Source organism: Manduca sexta, chromosome 4 (assembly GCF_014839805.1).
Source record: "Manduca sexta isolate Smith_Timp_Sample1 chromosome 4, JHU_Msex_v1.0, whole genome shotgun sequence".
In the NCBI taxonomy this organism is placed as follows: Eukaryota; Metazoa; Arthropoda; class Insecta; order Lepidoptera; family Sphingidae; genus Manduca; species Manduca sexta.
The window spans coordinates 7,590,418-7,603,216 of NC_051118.1; the positions used below are offsets into that span (position 1 = coordinate 7,590,418).

A 12,799-nucleotide genomic window follows, 5' to 3' on the forward strand; every position below is an offset into this window, starting at 1 on the left:
CGGAAAAATGTAAACGGGTCACCGGACCGCGGTAATGCCACGGATTTGCTGTAATGTATTGCTACATTATGTCTATTTTGATGTTCACAGAGTTGATTAACTGGCGAATATTAATTGTTAAATTGAAGTGTTTTTAGTGCAGGTTGATTTATGTTTTTAAGGGCCTGTTTATTTTAAACTTTTTATTGATTGTAATTGTAGGCAGCTAATGTAGATAGTACTCATTTTTAACCGACTTTAAAAGAGGAGGTACTCAATTCGATTGTATTTATTTTTGTTACCTCAGAACTTTTGACTGGGTGAACCGATTTTGATGATTCTTTTTTTTATTTGATAGCTGGTGCTTCCCGTGTGGTCCCATTTAATTCATTGTTGTTGGACCCTTGACTTCAGGGAATCAAAAACTCTTAAAAACATGTCGTCAACGTATACTGATTTTTATTAACACAAAAAATCAATAATAAAAACTTTTTATCAAAAAATGATACCGTCTTAGTAAACAACTAAAAACCAAAAAATACTTTAACGTCAGCTATAAACTGGTTACCAATTTTGGAGTCGGTGACCAATTAATATTAATAAAAAGAAACGATATTGATTTATAAAAGTATTTCGCTTACCGGATCAGACAAAAATGTCGTTAAACAAACCTGACATTCGTCACGAACCTTGGAAAAGATGAATGGTCCAAAATTCATCATGCTATGATGTAACCTATTTGTCAACGTTTACATTTGCTAAGGCGTACAAGACTTTATTACAAGGTGGTTGAGTTTAAATATAATTGGCGTGTGTGTTGGCGCTCTCGATAATCTCGGGGCAAGGTGAACACCGTTGTTGTAGCTAATCGTATTATTAAAATTGACTTTTATTTGCTTATGTTGGTACTGAAGTATGTAACTAAATAGTGTAGGTACAAGTTTCCGATGAGTACTAAAACTTAATCGATATTAACGCGATTTTCGTAGCGAAACTTCCTTGACACATGGCATATCGATTATTCGAATTGTGTATTATCGAATATTTTTAGAAATGGCTATGGGCTCGTTCCCTATCACATCATGGGACGGAAAATACTTGGTTAAAAGTGGGTGCCCTGGTTGCGTCTCTGAATGCCCCCTTAAGGGAAAAATGCGTAAAGTGTGTGAATTTTTTTTTGAGTAGGATAGGCTGGTTATTTTCTTTGCCTATAAACATACAATATCATAAGAATTTCATGCGCTAAAAGTAATAAATAAGTTCAAAAATCCCGGTGTAATACGAAATGCTACCAGCTGTAGCTTCATGATGTTTCTCTATGAGACATTAGGTAGTAATACTCAGTTCGAATTGCCCCATTCATACAGTAGACAAGCTCTACCCTACCAGACGCTGGTTCGCCCTGGAGCTAGGTCGCTTCTGTCAGGTCTGTCCAGAAATCGTTAGGGGAGGTCTATGTTCCGCAATTTCGAAGTTCCCCATTTATGCTATTAACAGGCTGTACCCTACAGTACGTACGAACAATCTGGATCCAGGTCGCTTGACAGGTCTGTCTAGAAATCTTTAGGGAAGGTCTATTTTTTTTTTTTTTTTTTTTTTTTTTTTTCTCTCGCGGAGATAGTGCCTTAGAAAAGATCTTTAGGGAAGGTCTACGTTTCGAGTTAGACTTCATGTGGCTGATAATGATGATGTGGCTCTAGGCCTTCAAAATTCATTACCCACCTGCGTCTAATGGTAAATGCAAGCTATACTAATATAAAGCTGAAGAGTTTGTTTGAATGCGTTTATCTCAAGAACTATTGAACCAATTTCGTTTTTTTTTTTTTCACTTATAAGAAGCCACATTACTCCTTAATGCTATAGGGTACATTTTACCCGGGAAAATATAAAGCTGAACTGTTATCCTGTAAAAAGATTCACGCGAGCTAAGTCGCAAGCAAAAGCTAATCTAAATATAATTTGAATGCTCAACCGACTCTTATTTATTCTTACTTGGTATTTTTTAGCCTTTTAATTTAAATATAATAGTCTTTTAATATTTTTTGCACCTTCCTGTAAAGTGATTAATCACGTATGAAACGTGATGTGATTGTTAGTATATTTGTAAATTTATTTGTTTTAATAAACCTCTTATCCTTTTATATAGAATTTAATTATGAAAGACATATGCACCTGTTTAAGTAGATTACTAAAGTATGTCCATAACAAGCCGATACGTCTATCAATTTTTAAAATTAAATAAATCTGAATTAAAACTATGGTCTACTAGCTTTTGCTCGCGGCTTCGCCCGCGTGAAGGAGTTTTCCGGAACAATTTTTTTTCGACGTTATATTATGACGAAATTACACAAAATTATTATAAATTTTAGCCTACATGTTATTCTGATATATAACCAATATTACTGTAAAGTTTCATCCAAATCCGTTCAGTAGATTTTTTGTGAAAGAGGAACAAACACATACATCCATCCTCACAAACCTTCGCATTTATAATATTAGTAGGATATACGAAGCAGAAAGCTCGTCCTATGAGTATGATTACTGACGCCCAGAATTCATTCACGGGTAGTGGGTACACGTCTCACGTCGCGACGTCTGTTGACATGGTAACGGCGATCAATGGGACTCCCCTCTTTTATAATCCCTATTATGAACTACAGTTAAATGGCCATAAATGTTATTTAGTTTATTAATATAGCTTCAAAATATGGCGAACTGTAGATTTAAAAGTCCTTAATTACTAAAGCCCGATATTTTTATCGACGCTTCAAAGCCAATCTTATCTAAGCGACAATCAGTAAAGTTTTGAGTTGAAAGTACTTAAAGTTTAGATTTTAATATGAATGTTCGTAACAATTAAACATTTTATTTTATAAAGATATAGTTTAATGATATTAAAATTGTTCTAGACCTACAAAACCTAGATCAAATGATGCAGAAAAAAATGGGTATTCAAAATATTTATATAATTAACTTTCGGTATATTTGTCGCTTAGATAGGATCGCCTTTGAAGCGTCGATATATAATATCAGCCCTGTATTATATACTGTCCCACTGCTGGGCACGGGCCTCCTCTATTACTAAGAAGTTTTAGTCTACCACACTAGCCTAGAACCTGCGGACATTCGTCTCGACAGTCCGTTCCACTGCCAACTAGACTATCGCCGCTATCCGAGGTCAATAAATGATCTCAATCGCAATCTTCGAATCGATCGAGAATTAACCAACCAAAATAAGTCATCTGTCATATCAAACAAACTCTCTTCCAATTGGTCCATTTGCTCAACCGATCCGAACATAGGATATTTTTTTTTATTGTTTTGTATGACGAGACGAGCTTGCCGTTCGCCGATGGTTAGCGAAATAGTGCCGAAATCGGTCATTAAGACCTAATTCACTCCGCTGGATAAGCAAAAACGAATCGTGAAACCCAATCATAGATTAGAAATTAGAATGGAAACTCGTCGCCGTTTCCGCCTTAACGCTTCGCTTGATGAGGAGAAAACTGAATTTTCGTTCACAATTCACACCACAAGGAGGGCGCCACAGTCTACTAATCGTGGAGAAAATGAATTTGCATCTGCACATTCAAATATATAAATAACATTAAATAATCATTAGCTAATCGGTTGTGTTACCTGTAGCTTAAAGACCTACCTAATTTATCTCTGCACCACCTAAAGGACGACTGGTAGAAAATGCGTTTGGCATTAAATCCGCCTATATACTTCTCTGTATAGTATAAAGTGTGAAATAAATAAAGACAAGGTTTGATTCAATGCGTTTCCACGAGTCTAACTTTCATCACAGCGTCGACTTATAGATGCCCAGCACTGAAACTCGATGAGTTTTGGGAATCCTTATGTATTATAAAATAAATTCCCGCATCGCGTCTGTCTGGACGCGATAAACTCAAAAACTAACGAACGGATTCCAATGAAATTTGGTATGGAAATAATTTTAGACCCTGGAAAGATCATAGACTAATTTTTATATCAAAAAAATTCATTCACACGGGCGAATCCGCTAGCAAACGTTAATTTCTAAACTCTTTAAACTTCAGTCCATTCGTTCCTGAATTACTTTCAAATGATTCATCCTTGAGCCTGCATCGTCAATAATAAGCCACCAAAACGCCTTAATTACCCTCCTTCTTAAACTACCCCAAGTCATGTTTGGTAAGTTTTCGTATACCGTTTTAAGTACAAATTACAAAAAACCTCACCTGCCCAACTCTGCTTCTCTATCTTTTATTATAATAAAACAGAAACTTAGCATCATGCCCGAAACTGACTCTACAGATTGCCACATCACACATGTAATGCTCCCAGATTGTAATATCAACTAACAAGTCCCCTTATCCTATTAAAATGCTATAAAACGCATCTGAAGCGATTACGGCGTACAATCGCACTCCGCCAGAGCACGTGTGACAGCGTCAATATGGCAAGCAGCCAGATTTTTATATGCCAAGGAATAAATACAATAGTATATATAGCAGCGTTCAATAAACCCGTTCAAGATTGTTGGACGTCTTATAACGTTCGAGTTTATTGATTGATAGAGATTTTCATGATGATTTCTTATGTAGAGAGAAAATTTTAATACAAAAAACGCAATAAAATCCACAGAAAATAAATGCAATAGTATATATAGCAGCGTTAAATAAACCTGTTCAAGATTGTCGAACGTCGGACGTCTTATAACGTTCTAGTCTGTTGATTGATAGAGATTTTCATAATGATTTCTTATGTAGTGAGAAAACTGTAGTACAAAACCCGCAGAATAGTTTTATTTCAGTGATTTTCATGTTATGTTAGTAGTGGTGGTAAGATTGTCTTAACGTAGAACGTCTTATGACGTTTTGAATCTGTTGATTGATTGAGATTGGTGTTTTAGAATTAATAATTGGCTATTTAAAGGATATTGGTTTTAATGTTGAGGATGGTAAAATTGTATGGTCGACGCCTAATGACGTCTGTAAATTGATAGATATTTTGATGTTCGGTTTGGTGATTTTGCCGAATTTATTGTTTGAAGTATATTGTACTTATTGTATTGGATCAGACTATAAAGTCCCAATGTTGGGCAAAGGCCTCCCCAAGATCCTTCCATGAATCACAGTCCTGCGTTATAAATTGCTTGAAGTATGTAGTGTTGAAAATATGGTTTTATTCTTAATTCTTTCAAACCTTATGTCTGGATAATTCCCGAAGATATTTCCACTTATACAAGAAATATATTTATCGTTATTATTATACATTTTGCATGTCGTATCTCTCTTAACCCTCGTTAATTCATAAATATTCATTCCTGATTTACAGTTTAATCAAAATGAATATGCGTGAAAATGTTCATTCCACAAGATTTATTCGGAACGTTTCAATTAATTGCAGCCTTGTTCGGGACACATTTTTCATCGTTTTCCTCAATTACTATGCAAATAAATTTGTCATTTCCTTAACGGATGCCCTTGTTAGTAATGTTAATGCTTAGGTTTCAATTGATTTGTGCAAATTGATTCCGGTGTGTTACGTGTGTTATTTTTTTCTCTTTTCTGCTTAGTTTTCTAGCAGTTTAACGTCTTTGGAACTGTTTTTATAGTTAATAAGTCAATGTTGAAAACCAAGAATACATGTACAATAAATTAAAAAACATTTATTCGGTAAAAAATAGCTCAACATAATAATATCAGCCCTGTACTAAATACTGCCCTACTGTTGGGCACGGGCCTCCTCTACTACTGAGAGGGATTAGGCCTAAGTCCACAACGCTGGCCTAGTGCGGATTGGTAGACTTCACACACCCTCAAAATTCCCATAGAGAACTTCTCAAATATACAGGTTTCCGTAAGATGTTTTCCTTCACCGTTGGAACAAGCGATAGCTTAATTTAATTCTTAGTTATTGTTTTCTCACCGTGTTATACTTGAACAATCAAGGTTTCATTTCTGCCTGACGTAGAACACCATGCTAACTTTGCCATCATATTCCACCTCAATCTCAAAGCAACTTTACTTCAACTTTGCCCATTATGTTTACTTTACCAGTTATCGTGGTCTAATCTATATTTAGACATAACTAAAGTGGTTTGTAAATATTTATAAACCAGTACCTGCTATTGGATATTGCGTTTTATGTTCGTTGATAGATTTATGTTGATTTGTCAAGCATTTTACAATCAATAATGCTTGACAGTTAAACTGGTAATGTTACTGATAGTAAATGCGAAAGTTTTTAAATATGTTTGTTAGAACAAAACGCTGTAACAACGGAACGGATTTGGATGACATTTGGCACGTGGGTAACCCATGTCCTTGATTAACACATAGGCTACTTTTTGTCTCTGTAATTTGCTCCCTCGAATAATTGAATTTTTTAATCAATTCTTTAATAGTTTGCGCTGGCACCTTTCAGTTTTAGGGACTTTTGTAATGGGAAAGGTTTTTCACGTATGCGAAGGCGCGAGCAACATCTACTATTAAAATACCTTTTGATGCTCAGTGAAAATAGTCAACGCGGTAGTACCAAGACTACGACTTATCGAAAACCATCAGTCATTATAGACTGCGAATGAAATAACTTAGTCAATTCGTGATCAATAACATCATCTCGCACCCTTACAACTAAAATGACCTAACTTAAAAGTTATATATTATCTGATTTTGTTTTAAAACGACCTTTCAAAGCTTACTTTATAACGCTATGACGAGAAAAAGACAAAATTATGGAATAGAAACAGAGATTCTCACTACCGATGACCGCCCAATTCACTGCCTTCTAAATCGTTTTCAAATCTTTTTTGTTCGTTTCCCACAAATCGTCTTTTTTGAGTTGGGTTACCTTGGTTCTAAGCGTGCGATTTGTACCAGCAGTCATGACGACTATGAATAGTAATCTTCGTCAGACCCTGATCATGACCCGAATCTTTGATGGACAAAACACTTTTTGATATCGCGTCGCATTTTTACTTTGAGGCGTAAAATATGAAGTCTCCTAATGCTTGGTCTGGCCATGTGGCCTAAAAACTCAAAGAAACGGCGCAAGCAGATGGTACAAAGCCTTTTTTTGATTTTGAGGTCGCATGGACTCATTGGTACGAAATACAGTCCAAGGTACCTGAAGCATTTTCATCCAGCGCCACATTTCGGAAACTATGTAATGACAATTTTTCCCGATGCGTTCAAACAGTGACCCCACACTGTTGCTTGGCAGCGGCAATAGTTTTACAAAAAATAAAAATACTATCTCAACCTTTCCTCACAATGTTAGACAATTATTGTCCTAATAAACAACCAGAGAGAAACATTTTTTTAAATATACCTAGCATTTCTGAAAATATCACATCTCTCAGTAAATGACTCACGGGAATCGAATCTATAGCGAAGTCACTGACCGATAGTTTCTCGATGCTAAAATGTAAGTGAAATCGCGGATGTCTTTAATTCCACATCCTTTTATGTTTAACTCGATTCGTTTAAACGGGTTTTGTTCATTTCGTGTTTAAATGCGGTCAACAATTCGAATTTGTTGTGTTTGGAATGTCCAAAAGTCTTTAGGTAAAATGAACTTACTATAATCAGGTAAAAACGTTCACACATCGCCTGTAGATGTAGGGTATTTATTCCATAGTGTTTCTAAGGAGTATAATGTGCTAGATCTAAGCCTCTCTTTAACTAATAGCAAGTTCTTGAAGTAGGTATGTTGTGCAAAAACTTTCAGGTGCGTTTACACTAGCAGAATATTTCAATAGTTTTATTATACACAGTATAAGTATATAAGAAACAGGCATGTCTCTGTATGTTCTCTTGATTTGTATTGTAGGAAAATATATCTTAATTTTAAGGGCCATCTATAAATTACGTCACACGTTAAGAAGTGTGAGGGTCAACGAAGCGTGACATTATGTGACAGGGAGGGGCGGGGGGGTCGTAAGTTTCGTGGCGTCAGTTATTAACAAAACACTTTATATATTCTACCTTTTGGGTATTGATATAAGGTATGTGTAAAAGTGTAAACATGTGACGTCACACTAAGGGGGCCTCGCGAGTGTGACAAGGACAGAGGAGGAGTCAAAATCATGATTCGTGTGACATAATATATGACAGGTCCCTTATGTATAATATTAATACGGGTAATATGTAGAGATTTTATAATCGACTACTTACATGTTTAACTGTACATAATTTATAAAAAGTTAAAATAATATTTGAAAGAAAAAAATAAGCAACTTTACCGATTCAAGATAAAACATAAAATAAGCAAATTATCGTCATAAACCGTATTATAGCGGAATCAATTGGAATGCGTTTAAGTTCCCTTCTCTCGTCAACCGTTGAGAAATGTCTTCGTAAGAACTTTATGGTATATTACAAGAAGAAGTTACTCAAGAAAGATGTTCACAAAATATTATTGATATATCAAGCAGGCGCCACGTCTGTCAACTTGCGCGGAACTCTAATACTTTCCTGCAATCAATATCGGATTTTAAACTTCCACAATTACACTGTAGATATTTGGTAATTCAATTTAGTAGATAGTTTAAAAAATACGTGTATTGTTATCCCATATTGGTGTCACAGTGTCAAGATTAGACGGTCGGTGCACCGCCGCAACCGGCGCGGCTGCGCGCGCATCTCCGCAAACCGCTCCCCGAATCGAATCGGCCAGTCACTGCTCATAACCTCAAAAACCACCCCCAACAGCTGTTACATCAAATAAAACGTAATTAAACGTTAAACACAATCGCGACACACGTGAACCGCGGACCGCTCGCGCCGCGACTCCGTTACGAAATGATTTAAATTTAGAATAGTTCTTTTTTTTCGATTTACGGTCTTTACTGCATTTCATTCAGTTTTCGGCCAGTACGAAACGTACCAAGCCGTGTTTTTCGACGGGTTTTCGCCCTTTGTTTATTACTATTGCGTTTTAAAGAGGTTTTATTGTTCTTTTTTTAATCTGTGCCATTTTTTTCTTTTAATTTAGGTTACAAATTAGAAATGTGTATTTCTTAAATGAAGTGCTGGTGTGATTATTGTTTGAAACGATGTGTTTAGTGGACGTTATAAATAAACTGTATTGTGTTGTTTTATAATACGTGCGTTTAAAATGGAGGAGTACGAGTATGACTTCGCGTACGAGTGCCGGGTTGGTACCTGTGTAATTATTTTGTTAATGTTGGTCAAACATTTGGCGTCCTTTTTCATGTATTGCATATAAAGAGAAAGAAGAGTGTTCCGAATATTTGACCAAATATATTAATGTAGATATTTTCTACACATTTATATCGTAAGTTTGTATCAAATAATAATAATTGAAACACGTAATTCTTTTCTCATACGCAGTTATTTTATTAATAGCCAGCCTTGGCAATGTAGAGTGGAAAACACGTAACTTTTCCGTACATCGGGGTCAAGGAGAGAATACAGGAAGCTGTTATGTCACTGTAGTTATGTTTTTATACATTGCATTTGTCGTTTGACGCATTGTGATGATTTACACAGAGTGAGATGTCGCCGGTTCGATTCCAGCAACGCGGCAATGTTTGCTTGACCCAAAAACTGAATAAGGAAATGTGTTTTGAATTATTTTTACGAGTATTTTAAAGAACTAATGTTTAACGTGGAATCTTCTGACGGGGTTTGAAAGTAATTTGGTATTTTTTTAAATATTTAAGTATGATTTTTTCTAATCGAAATTATGAGTATTTTACTAACTAAACGTACCTTTAGATGACTTGACGTATATTGTATAGACATGAACGTCCATATAAACTATTTGTTCAAAATCTGGAGTTAGAACTGAAGTTCGCTGCAGCGCTAAAACATCAATCGTGGTTCAATCAAACTTTTAAAATATACAATGCTAGAGCGCTTTGAATAGAGTATAAGTAAAATGGCAACCAATACCGGATTGCAGTACACTTCAGTTGAACACAATGAGTGTTCGGAACGTCGCGTCAGATCTAGTACGTAGTACATTTTCGCATCCTTGCAACCAACTGCTAATTTATATTTTTTGTTTTTTTTTTACAAAAAAGACCTTCCTAAACATTCTCTATAACCTTATGACGAGGAAAAGAAAAAAATATAAAATAGGAACAGAAATTCTAACTTGCGACGACCACCTAATTTACTGCTTTCTGTATTGTTTTCAAATCTTTTTTATTCGTTTCCCACAAATCGTATTTTTAGAGGTCACTTTAGTTTTTAAGGGCGACTTAATTACTTTCGAAATACTTTTTGAACAATACAACCACAATTCCATACACGAATTTCTTCGATAGAGAGAAATGTGTTCTATCTTGTCGTTTATGATTCTGTTCTCCCGATTACGCTGCTCCTGTGCCTGTCGTGGGTTAGTGGACGATGGAACAGATTTCTGGATCGAGCAGGTTCGAACCTGGATAGATGTTTTCGCGATAATAATTGTTTGATGTGAGATTACTTTATTCGTGATATTTTGTTTATATTGAGGGAAATAGCGAATTTTTTTTCATATAAATTTTTTGCAATTCTTTTCATGTTTAATTTTAGAAATATTGAATTTATTTGAATACTTAACATATTTGATAGATTAATTCATCTTAGCACAATTGGCGTGTTGCATACAAAACGTCAACCAAAAAAACTTTTTGTTTTTTTTTTTTTTTCCAATCACATCTCGGCAAACTCGGACCGGTCCGATGATGCGGCACTCGGTGACTCGGTCGATATTAAACGGCACTAAACCGCGGGTCGTTCACCCCGGGGCGTCTGCGGAGCTGTTTTTGTATGTGGACAAAACATTGTCTAGGTGTTAGGTCTCTAATAAGTGATAGACTAAGATCATATATAGGTGTTAGTTACAAAGTATTTAAATATTCTCTATACAAATATCAGCTCTGTATTATATACTGTCCCACTGCTGGCCACGGGCCTCCTACTACTGGGAAAGATTAGGCCTTAGTCCACCACGCTTAGAGCAGTCTGGTAGACTTCACACACTCTCAAAATTTCTATAAAGAACTTGTCAGGTATGTAAGTTTCCTCACGATGTTTTCCTTCACCGTTAAAGCGAGCGACAATTCACAAAGAATGCCGCTCGTTATTTTTATTGTATTAGACATATTTACATAGAATTAAACAATATAGAAAATATTTTCTAGAATCGTCTACATTAGATAATTAGTCTAAGAATACAAACCGTTCCAAACACAGTTACGATATCTGGCTTTGAATTCTTAATAAACTTTGTTTTCACAACCCCAATCAACAAGATAAGTACGCCCCAGCCTCACATGAGTTGTATATAAACTTAGCAAAATGCCAAATCTCTAGCTACACCTCTGCCTAACCATTCAGGGATAGAGGAGTGACATTGATTAAGTGATCATTAGCGCAATATCAAATTTTTCATTTGTTTTTTATACTGAATAATTCTTTAAAGCAACACAGTAAAACTACATAATGAATAATTGTTTTTTCTTCAGCGTCTCGTGGAGGCGATGGCACCTCGCTCTGCGCGCTCTTTCCGCCAGGAGTTCAACATGCAAGATCTGACCACAGAGCACACCTACACCACACACTATACCTCTGAGAAGTAAGTGCATTATTACTTTAATTTAAATGAAACTATTTTGCGAATTTCATCGCGTATAATATCAGCCCTGTATTATATACTGTCCCACTGTTGGGCACGGGCCTCCTCTACTACTGAGAGGGAATAGGCCTTAGTCCACCACGCTGGCCTAGTGCGAGTTGGTAGACTTCAGACACCCTCGAAAATTCCTAATAGAGAATTTCTCAGGTATGCAGGTTTCCTCACGATGTTTTCCTTCACCGTTAAAGCAAACGATAATCCACAAAGAACACACACATAACTGTATAGAAAAGTCAGAGGTGTGTGCCCTGGGGATTTGAACCTGCGGACATTCGTCTCGGCAGTCCGTTCCACAACCAATTAGGCTATATTTCTCATCACGTATATTGTAATATAATAATGACAAGGTCTCGAAATATATGTGTTAAAGAGTATTGTTCATACCGACTATCTCATATATCGTCATAACTAGACTGTTCCTTCAGTCGTTATTACCAGTTTTTACTGTATTACGTGTATTACGTTAGTCATTATTTACTTTATTCCGTCGATAAGATGCGCAAAATAGTTTTATTACAATTTTAACATTAGCATAAATACGAGAAATCATCATACATTAATATTTAGTACTATCATGGCCGGCTTACCCATATTGGGCGGTGGAACGTGAAAATCAACCTGCCGCCCCTGAGCTAATAAAAATATCCTTTTTATACAAGGTTCTGACAAATAATTTGGGCGGTGATTTGCCGACGAATTATTTTTTTGGCGGGATTTGGTTGCGTCCTCATCGGCCCTATGCCTGGGACCCGAACACCCCTTGCACCTCCGGGTAAAAACGGCCCTGATTAGGAACGGCTGATGTTAATATAATATATTATTATTTAGATCGAATAAACAAATCAAACACAATATAATCGGTTTACTTATAATGAATAAGAAATAATCGTAATTCATTGATGTATTTATTTTTTAGTTCTAGTTGTTAATATGGTGTTTTGTTCAGTAATTTTAATACCATATAATTTAATAATCAAGAAAACAACTAGGTTTCGTATATATTGAAGAGGTACAATTTAATTTACATAGGATAGTACTTCTATTAAAACTTACTGTACTCATAGTTAATAAATTCAATATTGTTTGCAAGGCTTCTTTCTTATAAAGTTATGATAAAAGAATTTACTTAAGCGATTCTTTGAAGAGACTAAGTTGTCTGGCAGTGTTAAAAGCTTTC

At 35.6% G+C, this 12,799-nt stretch overlaps 1 protein-coding gene across 25 annotated transcripts in view; it reads left to right on the forward strand.

Moving 5' to 3' along the window:
* Positions 1-12,799, forward strand: part of LOC115452387 (dystonin) — a 245,921-nt gene that overhangs the window by 158,719 nt on the left and 74,403 nt on the right. For 22 of the 25 annotated variants that reach the window (XM_037440549.1, XM_037440503.1, XM_037440458.1 and 19 more), the window contains one exon: positions 11,453-11,562. The exons of 2 other annotated variants lie outside the window; for them this stretch is intronic. In XM_037440549.1, coding sequence (XP_037296446.1) covers positions 11,453-11,562 — 110 coding nt within the window. Of the gene's footprint in view, positions 1-8,967; positions 9,130-11,452; positions 11,563-12,799 lie in introns of all 25 variants that reach the window. One more of the 25 variants, XM_037440539.1, reaches the window with a different exon arrangement.